The 21,672-nt window shown below is 42.8% G+C and overlaps 1 protein-coding gene across 1 annotated transcript in view; it reads right to left on the reverse strand.

Moving 5' to 3' along the window:
- The window catches only part of LOC137432891 (transmembrane 9 superfamily member 2), a 52,978-nt gene that overhangs the window by 22,672 nt on the left and 8,634 nt on the right, over window positions 1-21,672 (reverse strand). Inside the window, exons 2-10 of the mRNA XM_068125197.2 lie at window positions 21,222-21,289; window positions 14,885-14,978; window positions 13,941-14,071; window positions 10,083-10,212; window positions 9,864-9,991; window positions 7,757-7,868; window positions 6,323-6,402; window positions 5,816-5,924; window positions 5,399-5,531 (exon numbers count right to left, since the gene is read on the reverse strand). Coding sequence (XP_067981298.1) covers window positions 5,399-5,531; window positions 5,816-5,924; window positions 6,323-6,402; window positions 7,757-7,868; window positions 9,864-9,991; window positions 10,083-10,212; window positions 13,941-14,071; window positions 14,885-14,978; window positions 21,222-21,289 — 985 coding nt within the window. The remainder of the gene's footprint in view (window positions 1-5,398; window positions 5,532-5,815; window positions 5,925-6,322; window positions 6,403-7,756; window positions 7,869-9,863; window positions 9,992-10,082; window positions 10,213-13,940; window positions 14,072-14,884; window positions 14,979-21,221; window positions 21,290-21,672) is intronic.

A 21,672-nucleotide genomic window follows, 5' to 3' on the forward strand; every position in this document is an offset into this window, starting at 1 on the left:
TCTTGGATTTTAATGTCTATTCTTTCAAATGTTACACTTGTTGGTAGAAGTATGTATGCAAAAAATAAATGAAATCAGAGGTGGTCCTGGGTGGCCACCGGCCACTTTTATATATTTAGGGCCATTTTCGGGGCCGCACTATGTAAAAATGTTTGATTTTGTTATTTTACACCCAAACCTAGTCATGTTTGGTATCAAATTGAAGGTCTTGATGAGAGGAATACAAATATAACAATTTTATGCAAAAAACGATGGTTTGATAATTAGTTTGTATTTTTACATGAATGAAATCGGAGGTCTAATCGTGGGTCCCATACTAGTAGTCTAATAATATCCTTTATTTTCTTTCAGATGGCAGATAAGAAGACCAGATTAGCAAGTGCCATTTTTGGTCTTGGCAATGCTTTTACAGAAGCAGATGGTACATTGACAGGAGTCCGCCTCCCAACTTGCCGGCAGGTTCTTCGATGCGTGATGTGGTACATCCAGAAAGAAATATGTGAAGGCAAACAAACTCAGCCACTGAAATGGAAATCTGCCAGCATCGTCCTTATCCAGCTGAAAAAATTCTACACTAAAGCAAATATTCCTATGCTTTCAGACCATCAATGCTGCAAACTAATACTTGACCTTCTTAATGACAATAACAAATTGCGTCAAATACCTGTTTCTCGCCGAGAATCTCCAAGCACTTTGGCTAAGTTGCAAACCATGAATGAACGTCTTGATAAGACCTTTGGTGTATGGACAAAAGATGCAATGACAAACATTAAGAATGAGGAAGATAGAGTATTTTTAGAGTCAATGAAATCTGACAGAGTAGCCTCATTTGGTGGTGTTGACAAGAAGAAAGTTGATAAAGATCATAGAAAAGAAAAACGCCTCTTAGCGGAAGCTTCAAGACGAGAACGTCATGAATCATCCAGTGTACAAGAGATGACAATTAGTTCTGTATGCTCTGATGATAGTGACTCTGCAGATAGCTTGGAAGAAACTGAAGAAGAGGCGATTCCAGAGTTTCAAAGGAAGCGTAGTCACCACAGATCAACATATGCAGGTACATCTGCCTTTATTCCTCATGATATTCTGAAAAGATATTCAGTTGTGTCTGTTGCTACTCGACTAAACATAACTCCTGTTCAACAGGTTGCGCTCACCAAAGCTGTAATTCAAGAGGCAGGAGGTGATCCACGTCGTGTGGCCAAGTCGTACTCAACTGCTGATAAGGCTCGACGATCAATAACAAGTGCTATCGCCAAAGATATTCAAGAAAATTGGATCGCCCCAACAGCTGCAACACTTCACTGGGATGGCAAGCAGATACCAACGCTCACAAACAAGAATGTCAAGGAAGAAAGATTGCCAGTGTTGGTTGGGAATGCCACTGATGTAAAGCTACTGGGGGTGGCTAGATATCCTCCTGGAAGTGATAGGTCATCAGGTGACATCATTGCCGAGCACACTTACACGTATCTACATTCATGGAAGTGCAAACAATCAGTTGTCAACTTATGTTTTGACACAACAGCATCAAACACTGGACACGTTACAGCTGCCTGTGTTACCATTCAATCAAAACTGGACCGTGCTCTTCTGTGGTGTGCATGTCGCCATCATGTTGGAGAGGTAATCCTGGATCATGTGTTTGACGTTCTCAAAATTGAGGCATCAAAGTCTCCAGAAGTATCTTTGTTCCAAAAATTCCAGAAGAATTGGGAACGCATATCGCATGCAAAGAATGAAAGTTTAACCAAAATTGACATTTCCATGTACAATGACTATGCACAACAGCTGCTTTTATCCTGCAAAAACAAGGTTTTAAGCACAATCCGCACAAGCGCTTCATACTGTAGGGAAGACTACAAGGAAATGGCACAACTCTGCCAGGTAGTCCTCGATGATGATGTCACAAAACAAGGAACACTCCACAGACCAGGGGCCATGCATAAAGCAAGGTGGATGTCAAAGATTCTTTATTCCATCAAAATATGCCTACTTGAAGAGCAAATTTCTCTACTACCTCGAGGAACTGTAACAACACAACATCAACAGAAAAAACTGAAGGAGTTTGTTTTTGTTGTTTATATTTATTGTGATTGGTGGCTCATATGTCAGTCTGCTTCAAATGCCCCATGGTTTGATTTGTGCTTTTACAAGACTCTGCTCAACTATAAAGCTGTCAACTCAACCATTTCAGTCAGCGCTGTGAAAGCCTTTGATAGACATTTGTGGTATTTAACCCCAGAACTGGTTGTTTTGGCACTGTTCAGCAATGCAATTCCTCAAAAGGATCGTCGTACCCTTGCAGATGTGTTACTGGCCATACAACCAGATGAAATGCCAAGCACTCCAAAACACCGCTACGGTTCTGGATATGGCAAACCGTCATTTCCAAAAATTACAGAAGCGACAACCCTGGCTGATCTTGTGAACGAGGACTCGTGGTTTACAGTAAACCTTCTTCACCTAGATATGACCTTCCTAACAGAGGATGTTGACACTTGGCAGAACAATGAGCACTTCAAGGCAGCCAAGTCCATTTTGGATGGGCTTAATGTTGTGAATGACCCTGCGGAGAGAGCAGTAAAGCTCGCAACTGATTTTGTCTCAACTGCAAGAAGAGAAGACCACTTCCAAAATCTTCTTCAAGTGGTTGAATGTGACCGCAAAGCGAGGCCAAATTTGCGGAAACGAGCAAAGTTGGAGTAGTGACATTGGCGTTGTGCTTAATACATTTTCAAACTTTTAATCAATGAAAGTACAATACTACAACACTGTACTACAACTTTGTAATATGAAGAACGATTTTGGTTAATTTTACATTGACATGTAAGGTTGTTTTAACTGTTTGATATTAGGCATTTAGTAAAAGTAGGACTTTACTTTTGTATATAGGTATAATGGTTAATTTTACATTATCTTGTAGTTAATTTTACATTATCTTGTAAAGTAGTTTAGCTGTGGCCCTAAATGGCCCTAAATATATAAAAGTGGCCGGTGGCCACCCAGGACCACCTCTGATTTCATCTATTTTTTGCATACATACTTCTACCAACAAGTGTAACATTTGAGGGAATAGACATTAAAATACAACAACTTTTTGAAAATCATGGGGCGTTTGATGCACCCTAATGTGCAGAGTATCGTCGAGAGAGAGGAAGACAAATGATGAATTGCGAAAGATGATGGGAATAGTCCAGAATCCTCTCTGGTCGTAGTCAACGTGTGGCCCTGAATGGATTTCTCTCATCTCCCCTTCCTGTTCAGGCTGGAGTTCCCCAAGGAAGTGTGCTGGGCCCTGTGCTTTTTCTGGTCTTTATCAATGATCTCTCTGACTCTCTGGAAAATCCTCTCTATCTCTTTGCTGATGACTCCACTCTCTGCCGCTCCATTCCTCTTCCCTCAGATAGGCAGTCTGCAGCCTCCTCACTCTCTGAAGACCTGGACAAAATCACAGACTGGTCAAACAAGTGGAACATGTCTTTCAATCCTGCCAAATCTCACTCTCTTACTATGTCTCTCCGAAAAGATCGACTGGACAACCCTCCCATCTACTTTCTCAACAATCCTCTCCAAGAAGTTCTGTCACTCAAGCTTTTGGGTCTCACTATCTGCCATGATCTTTCTTGGGAAAACCACATTTCCAAGCTGGCCTCCAAAGCCAGTCGCCGACTGGGCATCCTCCGTCGTGCGAAGTCCTTCCTCGGCACACCTGAGCTCCTCACCACATACAAGGCTTTCATCCGCAGCTCAATGGAATACTGTTCTCCCCTATGGGCTGGTGCTCCTGCCTCACACCTGGCTCGGCTTCACGCTGTTGAATCCAAAGCTTTCAAAATCATTGGAATCTCCCGCGATGAAGCTATCTCTGAGGGCCTTTCACTCACTCACCGCAGGCAGGTAGGTGGTCTTTCTGTCTTCTACCGACTCCTCTCCGGCCTTGCTCCCCCAGCTCTCTCCGTGCTCTGTCCCCCAAATATTCCTACAGGTCGCACAAGATCTGCCAGCAACCCTCTGATGGTTAAACTGCCGAAATCTCGGCTCTCTGCTCACCTTCACTCTTTCATTCCTCTTTTCTCCCGCCTGTGGAACAAACTCCCACACTCCCTTCAATCCCTCTCCTCCCTCCAGGTCTTTAAAACAGCTGTTCACCACCATCTCTTATCTTCCCCCATCCATAACCTTGATCTTTTCTACCCCCACTAATTCACCCCAGATCCACCTTGTTTGAAATTCCAACTTATTTCCTGGATATCCTGGCAGTGTCCATATGTTTATACCTTTCCCACCCCCCACCCCCCCCCCTTCACATGCCTCCCCCCCAAAGCCCTCTCCCTCCCACAGATCTCTCGATGTCTCCATGTCTCTCGGTCCCTGCTCTCAAATGTTGTGTTTGTGTCCTTCCCCCTCTCTCCCCATCTTGTCTACCGCTCCCGATGTTATTTGTTTTATGTGTCTGTTTGTCTTTCTGTGTGATTAATTTTCGCTCTTTCACGAGCCTCGATCTTGTATACAAAAAAAAAAAAAAAAAAAAAAATAAAAATAGAGCCTGTGATAGATGCTGTGAAGGGAAACAGGTCGAGATGGTTTGGTCATGTGTTGAGGAAGGATGAAAGTGACTGGTTGAGAAGAGTGATGGAAATGAATGTAGAAGGAAGTCGAGGATGGGGTAGAGCGAGAAAGACTTGGCTATAGGTGGTGGAAGAAGACATGCGGGTAAGGGGGTCAACAAGGGGAAATGCAGAAAATAGGGCAAAATGGAGAAGATTGTCATGGGGCCGACAAGGCTAACCCCCGCTCCAGCAGGGAAAATGGCCTTAAAATGCCTGTTGTTGTGTTGTTGTATGTGTAGGTCAGTGACAAAAAAAATAAATCTCAATTTAATCCATTTTAAATTCAGGCTATAACACAACAAAATGTGAAAAAGTCAAAGGGTGTGAATACTTTCTAAAGGCACAGTACATCCTATACAACACCAGTCAACAAGCCTAGCAAGCAATAATATGTATGAAACACACGAAACATAGGACAAAATACAATGAATTAAACTAATTTTTAAAACCCAAACACCTTTTTATCTTACTTACCATAACCTTTAACTATTTTATAATAATAATTTAGCGTTCATACACCTTGAAAATCCCTAATCTTTAATCGTCTGTGTCAAGCTGCCTGCATCAGTCCTTGGCCCTTTAAATTATCCTTCCCTCTGGGCTACATGGTTTCCCCTACAGACCCAGCCTCCAGGCTTATTGACTTATCTGTGAAAGGACAGATAGCAGGGAGATTTATAGTGAGGACGTCCTGTACTATGTGACACCACATGCCATGAAGGCCACTTGGAAGTAGAATAGAAGGGGAGGTAGGGAGCAAATGCAATGATTAATAGAATGCTCACACAAAGTAATGAAAGTCATGATGAATATCTGCATTCCAGAGCCAAGGAACACTGACAATAACATGCCAGCACGTGGTGGCCTAAACACATCACCATGCACCAGCTTCCAGCCATACTCTTCCTGGGCTTCTTCCTAAAACATTCAAAGAATGCAACATCAGCCAACTTCCTAGCAATGCTACCTATCCAAAGCTCTTCCCCACCCTTCCAAACAAATAAGCCAAAAATTGTAATCCAGAATAACTCATTTTATCAAAAACGAAATATCCATGTCTACAAACCTTTAATTTATCCACAACAGCGCTATTTGATAATCACTGAGCACCCTCCAATGTGGATGAAAGATAAGATGCTGAAGAAACAATAAGAGAAATGTTCAGACACCATAACGTCCCATATTTTGATGCGACCACTAACCGCTGTCTCAGCCTGGTTGTACCGAGTAATGTCACGGTGGAGCGTCCGCAGCATTATCATCGCCACCATTCCAGAGAGGAAAAGCACAATCACAAGCGAGTTCATAATGCTGAAATAAATGAAGAGTCGACACATCAAAAGTACCGAATCTTCATCACGAGATATTCATTTCATAATGGAGACATGTTAGAAAACAAAGCAGTCAGTTTAAGCGAACAGGATGCCATTAGGTGCAATTCATCGATTCGACAATTACCAATGAAATATGCACACAAGGTCACGTGCCTGCATAGAAAAATATAAATTATCAGGAGGAGGGGCTCATATTTGGCACCTGGCACAAATCAGTTGTAACTATCTGTTAACAAGCTTCATTAAATTATTTTGCACATGTCTCTCTTCAACCTGTATATGTCCATCACTGTAGATGGGTGGGTCTTGATCTACCAGCTGCAGGATCATTCCAAACACCAAACCCAATCCGATTCAAGAAGCAGGGAATCTTACCTGAACCACTGAATATTTGTATGATGCATCGACTCCAGGATGTAGTCCCAGCGAGAAGCCCATCTGATCGTATCATTTTGCTGAAGGATGAGACACATACATTTGTAATGACTATGTAAATTGCATGATCAAAGCCAAAGCATGCAGAGATAACGTGGCACCATTATATGGAAAAAGCCTGAAACAACTTCCAGGAACCAACATTTCCTTTGATTGGCGTTTCAAGGCTGTCATTAAGCTTGTTTACACCATGCCTATATGGAAATTTGGGAACAGGCAGGGCGTCATGAGGTTCCGTTCACACCTGGGAAGCCAGAGCGGGATGGCATCGGGGCCTTTTGTCAGGTGGGGCAGACGGTGTACAAAAAGTACCTTTTCACGGGGACACCCGAAAAAGTCTGACAACATCACTGAGCTAAAAGAGAGAGTGAGAGGTTTCTAAAATGCATCACATCCTTTCACTGGCAGTCATTTTGTCCTCATGTATTTAGGGGCGTTCAGGAGGCAGACCTTGGAATTTCCTCAAAAAGATTCACGGATTCCAATTTTCCTGTATTTAGTCAATTTTTGTTGCAATAAGACACTGCACGTATCCTGGCAGTGGATGGCGCTACCCGACAAGCCTACAGCTGCCATAGAACTACGTGCAATGTGCTAAGATAGCAATAGCGCTGTGCAGCCCGCTACTACTAATTGATACGATTGCTAATTCTCGGTATCGCAACTAATTAAAATAATCTTTAAGGCTTTGCTAGAAAGTGTCAAATTTGTAAAATAATGTATGTATATCGGAGTTTGATGTTGAAAAAACAATTCTAATTATCCCAAATTTGATGTTCGGTCCACGCGTTTCATTTCTAAGTCTAATATAAACCTTTATGATTTTTCTCCTCAAATAAATTCTGCCCCCTGTCCCCCCTTTGCCATTCAACTGTCCGTGGTTCACGCCACCTCCAATTGGTCAACAAGTTCGTCGAGCAGCTAGATTCACCCGCTCGAATACCCAGGGCCCATCACAAACGGCTGATAACGCCACCATGTTGACGTCACCACATCAGTTAATTTGGAAGGGAAACATCATCACACCGGAGGGTAAATGCACCGAAAGCAGTGGTGATTCAGTCCATCGCGATTGCATTGAGGGGAGACAGCACATGGTTTTTATTTTGTTTTCCTGTAAATGTAATTGCACAGTTTGTTACTTTTCAATAAAAAAAAATGGATATTGTGTTTTTAAATGTAAAAAGGAATGCAATGGACACCAATTGTGGTTTTAGTTTACCAGCAGCATATTATTTGCCTTAACCTGGTGACCTTACGTTTCACCTTACAGAAGATGAAATCTACTTATAAATGTCTGGATTCTGAATGTTGTGACGGCACATGATGGGGGTACACGAGATGGAATTACAGGAAAAAATATATATTACTCACCAGGAAATGGATGCTGTAAGTGTAGAGAATGCGCACTTCCTTGTTAAAGTCTCCAGGTATGTCCATCGGAGGTCCTTTGCATGTGGGATTTTGTTCGTCCGCGTGCTTTATGCTGTTGCGGCACATACCATACTGTAAATGCTCGGCACCAGAAAATGTCTGCACCCATAACGGCAAGTGCACAGCTTTCAGCATCAGAACAAAACACAAAGCCCTCCACACGCTCAAAGGCAAATCGAATTGAGAAAGCAATTCTCTTCTCAAGTTACAGCACTGAGCTACTCTCAACATGTCTTTGTTCAACATGTCAAAGGACGTCAAAGTGATTGCCAAGAGAAACTATTTTACAGCCCAGAGCTAAATTTACATTTGACAATCCGAGAAGGCTTTTTCAGCCAATGAAAAAATTGTAGGCGAATAAAAAAAGGATTTGTTTGGAGAAGTATGCCTCAAAATGGGGAGGTAGTTTTTAGTTTTGCAGCCCAAAAACAAACAGTTATTAAAATCAATATAGTTCACTTATTTGAAGCAAAGATTGAACACACAAAATGCACAACGTATATGGGAACTAGAACGACATTCAGTAGTAGCGCTTACCTCTGCCAGGTTGAACAGTCTACGTTTTGTATCCCAGTGATGGGACGAATCTGGATTCAGACCACAACCAAAATCGAATCGGCTTGTTCTCATCACCTAACCAACTCATCCACAATGTTTTGTCATAACTTTCCACAACTTTTTGAAATATCACGGTATACTGTGTGTCGTTTTTGGTCCCATCTCTCAAAAGTGAAAAATCACATGAAGAATTGTAGTCCCTGGATCTGGATCCAGATATTCACCAAAATATAATCAATTTGTCCTTGTCACACACCCAACCCGGCCATCAAGTTTTGTCTGAATCCATCCATAACATTTTGAGATATCCTGCTCACAGACAGACAAACAAACAAACAGGGCTGAATGCATGACCTTTGCCCACCAAGTGGTGAAGGTAATAAACTGAATTGGTTAACTGTCAATTACTTGCTTGTTTGCATGCAAGGTTCAGACTTGGAGAGATTTGATGGCAAAGTGTGGTGCCAAGACCATGTCGAAAGCAAAATGAACTGAAGTTCATAGAACACTTTACCACACGCAGTTCATAGAATACTTGGGAAAAAGGACATGAGAAGGGTGCATGGAGGACAACTGGATACGGCTCAAAAGTCTGACCATTCTTTATGGAAATTACAGCATTCTTACAACATCTTCTGCAGAAGGAAACTACTTGCTTCTGTTTGCTGTTCAATCCTCCCACTTGAGCACGGTATTGATCTGGTGGCAGGAGCTGTTAGTGTCCGCACTAAACCGTTGAAGCAGTGAAGCACGGCAAATTTGATTGGTCGAGACGGTGGAAATTTTCACACCTTCAGAGCCAAAGTACTGCTAACCTGAAGGATTCTGGAAGTGTCAACAAGCCGATTCATGGTCTAGTGGTCAAAATAAGTCATTACATTGAAGTGTAAGAAGTTTTAAAGACTGCATGCAGAAAAGAAAACCTTCATCAAATCGGAAGTTTACAGCCGTCGATGCATTTGGGATGTGTCGTCTTTTACACCACCTTATTTAACACGTTAAATGAGTTATTCATGCCTGTTGTTTGTGTCCTTTTGAAGTCCCTAAAAACAGTAGGTTTCCTGTTTGGAATTATTTTCCATTTTTTTGAAAGACAGACACAATGGCTTTCCCTCGCTTTGCACACACGCGCGCAGAGCAAATACACCAGAGCTTTTCTACATTGGATAGCTAACCTTATTTGAAATGGGGTCGGGTTAGGTGGAATGCAAGCAACAGCATAGTTTCAGTTCTCCCCGACATGCATAGGCTGTACATACTCTGTTCCACTGATTACAGCATCTTTATCATTATCTCCACACTTTATTTAAAAAATAAAAAATAAACCGCACGGCCAATCTCCACCAAAATTTCCATACATACTGGGTTCCCAGAGGGAACAGGTATTGCTTGTATAAGAAATACAGGGGATTTTGACAAGAAGTGCATGAGATGTACAAAGAGAGGCTGTCCAGTCAAAGTTTGCCTTTACAAGGTGCAAACAACCCACCTCTTGGGCTCCAACTTGGCAGATACTAAACGGCCCCCATCCCAGGCCTCATTTTCCCCACTGTGGTAGGTAATGTGTATGTCAACGTGGTTGAAGACGTAATATGTATTCCTTACGTTGAACTCTGACTGCAAAGGATAAAGGCAAAGAAACAACATCAACAGCGATTTCTCTCGACCTAAGCATACAAGAAAGTAGACCATCTTGGCAATCACCTACGTTGACGATGCAGGCATCACGAGCTTTGCCGTCAGCAGTCACGTAGCAGCCAATAGGGAAGCCGGGATTGCAATACTTACTTCCGTCCTCAACTGAATAACACCATGTAACTGGAATATTGTCAATTATCCTGGAAAAAAAAAGGAACAATTTTTTTTTTAACACATCCATCATGTTAATAAAGGTTAGGTTAGTAGGGTGAAATAAGGTGCATCAGATGAGATATAAAGACGAGAGTGAAATAAGAGGGGAAAGAAAATGACAGTATTAAGGACCGGTCAATAGGAGGAAGTGTGGTAGATGTTATCAGTATGCATCACATTCAATGACCACCATTTGTAATCCCAAACGTCAAGGAAAAAAAAAATATATATATATATATATATATATATATATATATATATATATATATATATATATATATATATATCTATATATATCTATCTATATATATATATATATATATATATATATATATATATATATATATATATATATATAAATATATATATATACACACACACACAGACTTGACATTTAATATGGAATTTTTTTTTTTTTCTTGACTTGGGTTTACTTTCTTAACTCAGTATATCAATCTGGTGAGTTTCTTTTACACTTTGGTGATTTATTTGTTAAAAGAACCATGTCACTGATTGTCTGTCGCAGCAAGAAGTCAACAACAGGATTACATCACAGGTGGCGTGGCAAAATGTACGGACAGGTGCATTTGATGATTGGCTTCACAGTCAGGTATACAAGGGTTGTTGCGTTCTGTATTAGTGGAAAACAACTGCTGCACATCTCCAAAAGTTATAGCCGCTTCCTCTGGAGATGGTACATATATATATATACATATATATATATATATATATACATACATATATATATATATATACATATATATATATATATACATATATATATATATATACATATATATATATATATATATTAGGGTGGTCCTCAAATGTAAACATTAACTTTTCTAAAGTGCCTTTCCATTTTTTTATTACACCTGTAGAGAGAACAAATTGGGTAAAATTTCATTTCATTTTGAAAACTTTTACCACTGTCACATGGCCCCTGCTAATCTGCTATTCAGCACGAAAAAAGAAATTATTTCGGTTTGTTTCAGTTATGATGGCGAGTGCAAGTACTTCAAGAAGAGCAACCTGAAAAAAAGAACCATGTGTGGCTGATAGGCTGCCATATTGAAAAACTACCAGAAACTCGGCTCCCATCTTGCAAGAGATTCTGCAGCGATACTTTAAGCTACATCATGCTGAGAAATTGGACATAAGCAGTGCCGCAACAACTGTTGTTTTTGAGACATTATGCATCTGGGAGAAAGCACGGATCCCCACTGCAGATGAGCGGAATATCATTGCAAAACTAGAGAGAAAAGTAGAACAATACAGATCCATCCTGAAAGGAAAGAGCCGGCGATCTGTCCCTCAGATAAAGAAAGAAGAGCACTTTCAAACCGGTCTACGTGACTTATTTGACATTGCTCATGTTGATGTCCTTGATCTGATCAAAATACCAGAGGACCGTGAATTCCTTAAGGCACAACGGGAGCCAGGTCGACGGGGCTTTATGGTTGGTGTTGACAAGGTGCTAGCAGGAAAAGAGGAGCGGGCACATCAACGCGACAAGGTGTTGACTGAAAGAGAGCAGCATGAAAAAGAGAAGCAAGCAGCCCGAGAGGAGACTCTTGAGCTAGCATCATCAACAGACAGCAGTGCTGAAGCCAGTGATCATGACGACTCTGCTGTTCTATCTGCTTAAAAGAGGCAGAGCCGAAAGCGTGCAAGTAGCATTGTTACACCGGACCTAACAGCAGCTCTCGACCGCACCAAGGTTAGCGATCGATCAGCTGTTCACATCTTGTCAGCAGCAGCCTCTGCTCTGGGACACGACCCTTCAGAGTTGGCCATCAACCGCACATCGATCAGGAAATCCAGGCGGATCCAACGGAAGACAATTGCAGGTGACATCCAGGCATCCTATGCTCCAAACACAAGTCTGGTGGTTCATTGGGATGGCAAGCTCCTTCCAGACGATGGGACTAAAAAAGTTGATCGCCTTCCTGTCATTGTCAGTGACCCACAAGGAACTGGAAAGCTTCTGGGTGTGCCAAAGCTGCCAGCAGGAACTGGACTAGCAACAGCTGCTGCTGTTATGCAATGCCTCGAAGAATGGCATTTGCAAGACATGGTGGCAGGTATGAGCTTTGACACGACAGCCAACAACACTAGTTCAGCACTTGGTGCATGCACTATTTTGCAGCAAAAGCTTGGACGACCACTATTACATTTTGCATGCCGGCATCACATTTTGGAACTAGTGGTAGAGGCAGCAATGGCAGCATTCAAACCATTTCTTGGTCCATCAAAAGGACCTGAGATAGCCGTCTTCAAGCGTTTCCAGTCAAACTGGAATTCCATTGACCAAAGCAAGTTTAAGCCAATGATGCCTGATGACCTGGACTCTGTAGTTTCAGGTGTATTTTTAAGTTGCAAAGAAGATGTCGTTTCATTCTACATCCAGAAACTGGAATCGGGCCAACTACGAGATGACTACCGTGAACTTCTTGAGTTGACTATTATTCTGTTTGGTGAGCATCCTCCGAGAGGATTCAGGTTCATGCAGCCAGGAGCCATGCATCGGGCAAGATGGATGGCCCGTGTGATTTATGGAATCAAGATCTACTTGTTCCGTGATCAGTTTCGACTGAACCCAAAGGAACTCACTGGCATAAAGCGTTTTACAGCATTTGTTGGAGCAGTGTATACCAAAGCCTGGTTCAGCGCTCCATCTGCCAATGGTGCTCCCGCTGGAGACCTAGCTCTCTTAAAAGCACTCATTTTCTATCCTGATTCAGTGATTGCCGAAGCCACCAGCAAAAAGCTTTCCAATCACTTGTGGTACCTCAGCGAAGAACTGGCAGGACTTGCTCTGTTTGACGATAGTGTTGAGCTTGATGTCAAGCGAATGATAGTAGCTGCTCTTAAAGAAGAATGCCAAGAGAATCCTCAACCACGGGTACATGTGGATCTTACAGCAAAAGAAGCCATCGCTGCCAAGACTGTTGCAGATTTTGTTACTTCTGCCTCACTGCGAATTTTTACTGCATTCAAAGTCAATACTGACTTCCTAGAAAAGGACCCTGGTGAGTGGGCCGATGACACATCATTTCAGTCATCACAGCAAGTCTTGCACGGTATTGCCACTGTCAACGACTTTGCAGAATGTGGTGTAGCATTAATACAGGACTACAATCAAGTCTTGACAAAGGATGAACAGCAGCGCCAGTACCTGTTGTTGCAAGTTGTTGAGTGGCATCGCCATCAGTTCCCCGACGCAAACAAGATAAGGAGGAAATAATTTACCACATAACTTATTAATGAGGAAACAATGGTCTGGAGGACTCCTACTCTGTGTGTTTATGATGATTGTCATACATTCTTACCGATTTGGGATTACATCTGAGTGTTAGTTTATTAAAAACAATTTGGTGTGTCGATACTGAAACGTAATTTTCAACCCATGTGTGACAGTAGTAAATAAAGTCGTATAGAAACCATCTTTGGCACATTTCATTTTTTCACAATAAGGAACAATTTTAGCAACAAGCACCTGAAAAAAGTCCAATTTTTTTTATTTTTTGGTGTACATTTGAGGACCACCCTAAATTATATATATATATATATATATATATATATATATATATATATATATATATATATATATATATATATATATATATACATATAATGTGTATTTGTTTCATTGACATTGGGAGTGGGAAGGGAAAGATATTAAAAAAAAAAAAAAAAAAAAAAAAAAACTAACCAGTGGTTTTGATAATTCAGTTGCATTCCCTTATTCAAAAACTCTAGTTTCTTCTTATCCTCGTCATTTTTTGGATTGTACACCTTTGCATCGCACACTTTTTGGCATTCCACATTCTCCTTGAATTTCAGCTGAAAAGCAAACAGACAGAAGGCATTGTGTACATCATGCACATAATTCTCACAGTTGACGTCACTAAGGTTCCAGGACGTTTGACTTGACTTGTTCAACCGAGAAGTGAATGTGCAAAGCTGCACGGATTTCATGTTCCTGGCATTGTACTCTTATTTGCCCAGCATTGTACAGATTTTTCCAGATCATTTTGGAATAGAGCCCATGTGATCAAATTTTACTCGCCTCTCAGCTGCCTAGCCGGGGTTTGAAGCCTGACCCAGCTCATAAAGGTGTTTCAGAGCAATTCATCACGTCGTTTCACAGGCAGAGCAATTCATCAATGCTTGTGCCGTCCATTGGATGGGCGATACACCTGGCGTCCCATCTACGGTATTAGTTGGTGGACTTTAGAGATCCCACGACGTCCTTCATGAAGAATAGGTGAGCTATCACTGGCACAATAAACAAATTGAAGATTCCTGCCATCACTACTGCTGAGAGAGGAATGGCAAACTTCCCAGCAAGGCCTCTGGCCAAGAAACTGCTTCGGCAGAACCAACGCTCTCTAACACCGAATCAGTTCAAATTATTAAATAACCCCAATGCAAAACAATTCCAAGGCCTTTCATTTTGTACAGACTTGGCAAATTTTAGTAGCAGGAAAAAACATTAATTAAAGCTTGATTATCCATCTCAAAAAAACACAAGTCCATAATTTCTCCTGATATTGATGGCAGGAAGAAATAGCCCACTCCCCTCTCGCTCTCTATCTCCGCTCCCCCACCAAGTTCCTAACTCCAGATCATAACAAGCACAAAAAGAGAGCTCACAGTGTAGGGTGAAGGTTCAATACGTTCTCCAAACAAAACCTGTCCCAGATTCTCTGAAGGTCGCCCCTTTCCTTTTGCTTGACAGAAATCAAACCTGTGAAAAAGAGAGGCAAATAGGCTTGGAGAATAACAAAAGATAAGAAAAATGAACCATTGAACACATGCATATACGTATTAACATATTGGCAAAACACCCCCCCCCCCCCCCACTCACCCCTCATCCTAACACCCCTTCCTGCTGCTCCACTATCCATCTATGATGTGTATAGGTGTTTATTTTGTCTGCTTATCCCCTTTGACCCCTGTCACTGCTCACAGCCCTCTGGCATTCACTCCTGCATGAGCCTAGACTTCTATACAGTATATATATAAAAAATAATAACAAAACCTTTTAAAACTAGAACGGCACTCAGTAGAGAGCATACCTCCACCTGGTTGGCCATATCACTCAATGGTGAAGAATCACTTAAAAAATTCTACTAGGATCCGGATCTTCACCAAAATTGAATCGATTCTTCCTCGGCACACACACACACCTGTCCAACAAGTTTCGTCCAAATCCATCCATAACTTTGAGATATCCTGTTGTGTATCGTTTTTGGCCTTATCTCCCAATGGTGATGAATCACTTAGAAAATTAAATAATTCTCATATCCAAATCCATATTAAGATCTTCACCAAAATCGAATCTGTTTGTCCTTTTCAGACACCCAACCGGTCCACCAAGTTCCGTCCAAATCCGTCCACAACTTTTTGAGATAACACGTTACCGTCCTACGTTACCGTTACAGTTAGATAACACGTGTGCTACGTTACCGTCCTGAGCAATCATCTGCTTCCCATGATGCAGCATTTCTTTACTGATGGGAGGGGTGGTCTTTCAGGGTGACTATCTCTGTGAAGGCAAAGGCAGACCACCCAGTTTAATCCTTGCCATGAGACTGCATTGGCAGCCCCAAACCTATCCTTCAGGTAGAGCACCAGAGACAGCTACATTATTTATGAAAAAAAAGCTACAAATACAAAGGGAAATGTTGACACTGGGTGGTTTGAGAAGCACAAGGACGAAGTTACCATCTTCCATGGCCCTCCCAATTGCCAGACCTCAATTCGATAGAGCATTTGCGTGACTGTCTGGAGAGGCGCCTAAGGCAGTGGTTTCCGCCTGCATCGAACAAATGTAAATTGGAGGACTTCCTCGTGGAACAATGATGCCACATTGTTGCAGAACAATTCCAGACCCTTGTTGATTCCATGCCTTGTAGTCCTGGATGCACTTGGTGGCCCAACACACTACTAAGTGACATTCTGTTGGTGTTTCAATTTTTATTTTGTGCACTACCTGTCGCATTTAACCTATTTCATTAAATATGTATTTTATTCCTAAGGAATAAAATTGTTAATTCCCTTAAAAAGGGAATACAAAACAAATTCAGAGCAAACTGGTTAATGGTAACAGTTACTTATTCACAATCAATAAGTAATATGAAGGAGGAAAAGCTTTGCCCAGATAAATTTATTCATCATGTGTGCATGGAATAGAGGAAACAAGGGAGTAGAAAAAGAAATAACAATTGAGAAGTGAAAAGGGAAAGAGGAAGGAGATTATGGAAGAGATAGAAGGGAGGGTAAGGGAGTATGGCAGAAGAGAAAGAAAGGGAGGGCGTGGTTTTGGATTAGATAATAGCAAGGTGGTGTGGAGGGGGCAGGGCATAATGGGGGTTTGGAGGAGGGGAAGAGGTTAGGGTTTAATGGAATACCTCAAATACACTAAATTGTGTAAGAAAAGTAGCAAAATATTTGCCAACAAACCATCCCCTGCATTTAGTGCAAATTTCATACTTAAAAGCTTTAAAACCAGAGCTATACAGGTTATATTTTTCTTAAAACAAACAATATTTTATTCCTGACAGTTATGAACAAAATATGTTCCTGGCACATTGCTTCTGGAAGTTCGCACATGACCTTCAAGTCACCAGTGAACGTGTGATGTGCCTTTGACGGGAAAAGGTGGTGAAGCAAACCCAGAAAGTCGCTTCCTGCAAACCTGTTTCCTGGATTAGTGTGCCATTTCTATCTCCAACGAGGAACGGATTTAGCCTCCCATTAGGAGTTTAAATAAGCGTAAAGGTTAGAAAGGCAGCAGCCTCTAGGTATTTAGGAGCACAGCTAATCAGGAAGTTTCTGGACTTCCCATGTCAGGATGGCACGAACACTCCATAGGTTTATTACAACACAAATCCTAAAAAAGAATGTACCAAGATACAAACTTATCAACCCATAACATACTGATATTAATTTTGGGATAGGCATTTGTAGATCTAGGTAGATCTGTATAGGTATCATGCTTCGTCTGTCGTGATAGCTAGAACCACCTCAATGTACCATAAGTAGTTCTGTGTTTAGCCCGGTTTGTCGGGGTAAGTGTATACCTGTGATATATAGTTCTAGGGGATAAGATAAGACTCCATCGTTTGTCAGACCTGGTGATCATTCCTTTGTCCCATATGGCAATGCACTCTTATAGACACTTAGATAAGCCCTTAGTGCACCACATTAATTAAATCCCCTCCCTTACGATAAAACTGACCGGAAAGACAAGCAGGCAGCGGCCGCGCAGTGGTACACCATGGCTTTCAGACATTGCACAGGCAGGCTGGGAGCCACGCCCAGGAGGACTATTGATTGGCCAAGGGGAAGGGCGAGCAACAAGCAGGGCACCGATTGGCAGAGTAGAGGAGGACGAGTGATTGGTCAACAGAAGGGCAGAGAGCTTCCCCGTGATTGGAGGGTAAAGAAGGACTTGTGATTGGCCACCGACCAATGGCATGAGAGCAGGGAGCCAAGCGCTCGCCCAATGGGAGGACACAAACGCGATTAGAGGATTCGAGAAGTCGAGGGGCACCGCGCTGGTTGGGGGAGAGGAGGGCTGACGTCACACTGCGAGCGACAAAACAACTGGCTCGCCGGCATTTTGATCTTCTCGCTTTTGGCTTCGTTCCTGCCGGACCTTTCTTCTCATTTTGGCTTCGTTCCTGACCGGACCTTCCTTCTGTTTTGCCTTTCCTTCCCGCTTGGACCTCCCTTCTGCCCTTGCTTTCCTTCCCGGTTGGAGTTCGCTTCGAAAGACGGTGGAAAGACATTGGAGCGCCGATGATTATCTTCCCCGGCGTTGACGTGCGGACGGCGAGCGCACGAGCTGCAGTAGCCTGGAGACCATTGCAAGCTCGCTCGCTTGGCGCGAGAGGCCTGGTGAACGGGGGTGGGCCGGTGAAACGCCAGCAGACGGAACCGAGCGGTTCGCGCTGACCAGAGCCGCACCGGACGGTGCCTGATCGACCCGACGCTACACTGCCAGACACAGATAAGACGCACCACATTTCACACACACGACGAGACATTTATTTTATTCAATCTCCCATTGTTTGTATCCGAAGTGTGAGTGGGGACGTCCCAAACTAGGTTCTGGTTTGATCATCGTGTTTCCCTGTCCCGATATATATTTTGAATAAACCCTTTTATTACTTTCCCTTTCATTCCAAATCCTGTGTTCGTGTGAGATTAATTTGCAGGGTTGAAGACTGCTCGGATCGCGTCAGGTAAAATCCCGCTACTTCCTCTTCCCCTTCTTCCTCCCGTGCTTGCATAGTCAAATCCGTCATTGAATAAACGCCTCCATTAAATTTCGCCTGGCCATCCGCGATTCCTGGTCTTAACCCAGGGGAATCGCGCGACAATACCTACCAGTCTTTAATACAACCAATAACACTCATGTGACTTTTTGACAGCATAGCTAAACTACAAAACTGACTGACACAAAATATCCATTTTGCAATTCTTCGTATTCTTATGACAACCTAATTGGTTTAAGTTCAGTATTTGGTTTAGACGGTGTTTAAAACCATGTGTACAGATAGATTTATTTTTAAACAGGTTATCTTTCATTCCTCACATTTATGAACAAAATATCGTCGTGAAACTCCCCCTCGGTTAAGACCGGGGAAATCGCGGATGGAAACGAGCTGAATGAGGCATTATCCAATTCAATGGCGGATCATACGCGAGACGGAGTGAAGGATGCCAACTTACCTTCACGCCCGCAGGCGTCTTCAACCTGAGGAAAGTAACTCACGAACGAAAACGGAATTATGTACAAAAAAATACATTTATTAAATGGTGCCCGATAACAAAGGATGCGATGGTAAAAACTAAATCCTTAGTTGGGACGTCCCCACACCTCACTTCAAATACAGAACAATGGAAGGATGAAGAAAATAAATCGTTGTGTTTATGTTTGTACGTCAGCTCGAACAGTCGTCAGGTCGGGCAGACTCCGTCAGACGTGGCTCTGGTGTTGGTGCGAACCGCTCGGCCCGTCTGCTGGCGTTCCACCGGCCCTCCATACGACCCGAACGAGTCGCGTGCAGCCTCGCTCCTCCGGCCGTGCCAGGACTCGTCCACCGGAGTCGCCTCCCCGTCCGGAACCAAAATGAGAGGTCCGCCGGCACAGGGACGCGCAAAGGGCAACAGGAGGAGAAAGGAACGGAACGGCAAGTTGGTTTCAGGGCAACTGCCTCACCACAAGATTCAGTGTACCATGGACGGGAGGAAGGGTATGGTAACTGAAGACGAAATGGGACAAATCTGTGCATGAGAGAGAGCAATTTACTTTGGAAGAATTCCCAGGAAGAGTCGATATCAGAGGCAGTAGAGATGGGATACCAGTCCAGATGTTTGATGGCTGCTTGAAGACCATGCCAGTCGGCCTGAGTGAAATGCCAGACTCGTCGACGCCGAGGAGGCTCTCTGAGAATGGCCAGAGAGATATCCACTTTAACAAGCAAATGATCAGATGAACCGATTGGAGCAGAAGAAGAGAAGCAGACATTTTCAGGGAAGTTTGTCATAATCAAGTCAAGAAGAGAAGATGCTCCGTTGAATGAGAAGATACTCCATTGACTGAGATCCGAGACAGGAAATTGACAGATTGTGTCAGTCCCATCGAATCGCAGAAGTCCTTTGCTGAGGTGCCATGGCTGGTGAGAGAGGTACCCACACCTAGCCAGCTATCATGATGACAGTCTAAGCCACCACATATGAGGAAGAGAGAGTTTGGATGAGCGGATAGAAGTTGGTTCATGTTGTCAGACAGCGAGATGTAAATGGAGTTATCACTGTGTGGAGGACGGTACAGAACACATATGAACAAAAGGTGGGGGCGGAGAGGAAGCCATAGCCAGAGGTACTCCTGGTGGTGTGGTGGAGAGAGGGCAGTGCAAGGAGAGTGAGGAAGAGAGTTTTTGATAAAGATAGCAACACCACCACCAGGACGAGGCTCAGGTCTATCATACTGGAGGAGGGAGTAACCAGGAAGAGATATTAAGGAATCAGAGACATCTTGAAGGAGGAAAGTTTCTGTTAAGCATATAACGTCTGGTTTGTCAGAAGCAACCTGCATGGAGAGGTCAATCAGGTTTGAACGAAGGGCTCGAATGCTTGAGGTCCATACTGTTAAGGAAGAGGGAGCAGCGGGTACAGAACAGGGGAGGGGAGAGGTAGGGTAAAATGAGGTTGAGAGGGGGAGGTAGGGAGAGCAGTTGATGGTGTGTCAGAAAAAGGAAAAAGGGATGGATGAGGAGGAAAAAAGGTTTGTTTGTGATGGAAGTTTAAACATACATAAATAATATTTAAACAAAACCGTGAAAAACAATCTGGCAAAGGTCCCTGAAGTGAGGGCGTGATCTGAGAAAGAAGGAGAAAGGGTTGAATGAGTATGGTGGAAACTAAAATTGGAAAGGTGAGTATCGGCTGGAGAGGTAGAAGAGAAAGGAGATAAAGGGGGCAGGGCGAGACAACACGCACATGGCCATGGGCTGGGACTGCAAGGAGAGAAGGTAATAATAATTTGTATTTTTTTTTTTTGTATTTAACACATTAGGCCAAGGGTAAGATGTTTAGGGAGAGGTATGGGGAGAAAAGAAAATCAAAGAAAAAAAGCAATACAGCGAAGAAAAGAACATGCATTTACAAAAGGAAGCCGAGGTGGGGAGGGAAGCCGAGAGGGACCAGGCCGCGCAGGCAATACGAACAGAAATCGACCAATTACACACAAGTTTGCACGAATTAAACACCGAAACTAACAAGAAGCACACAGTAACACATACACAGTAAAATAACAAGTGGAAATTTGACAAGACACAAATGGGAAAATACTAAACTTTAATGACGTGGAGAGCCTGAAGGACGCTTCCTTGCAGGAGGAACCGGAAGTGGAAGTCTGAAGTCGGATTTATAATAATTGTTGCCAGAAAACTTTTGCAAGGAGGTATCTACTCACGTGTTGTATTCATAGGGAAGCACCGATTCCACCGAGTCCAGCCTGTTCACAAACAACTCGATGACGCTCTGCAAACGACAAGCAAACATTGTTGCGCAACAAAAGTTTTTTTTTTTAATGAAGAATATCTATCTTTATCTATCTTGTATCTATCTTTATCTTCAGATCTGTCTTTATCTTTATCGAATATCTATCTTGTGTGCTATCTTTATCAAAAACTCTTCCTCACTCTCCTTGCACTGCCCTCTCTCCACCCCACCCCCAGGAGTACCTCTGGCTACGGCTTCCTCTCCTGCTCTTTCCTGGAAACCCCTTCAGATTCTGGGCCTTGAAACCCCTACTACTATTTCTCAATGGTGAAGAATCACTTTAAAATCCTCAGATCTGGATCTTCACCCAAATCAAATTTATCAATTCGTCCTTGTCACACACCCAATCTGTCGACCACGTT

This window comes from Myxine glutinosa, chromosome 8 (assembly GCF_964187855.1).
Source record: "Myxine glutinosa chromosome 8, kmMyxGlut1.1, whole genome shotgun sequence".
Taxonomy (NCBI): Eukaryota; Metazoa; Chordata; class Myxini; order Myxiniformes; family Myxinidae; genus Myxine; species Myxine glutinosa.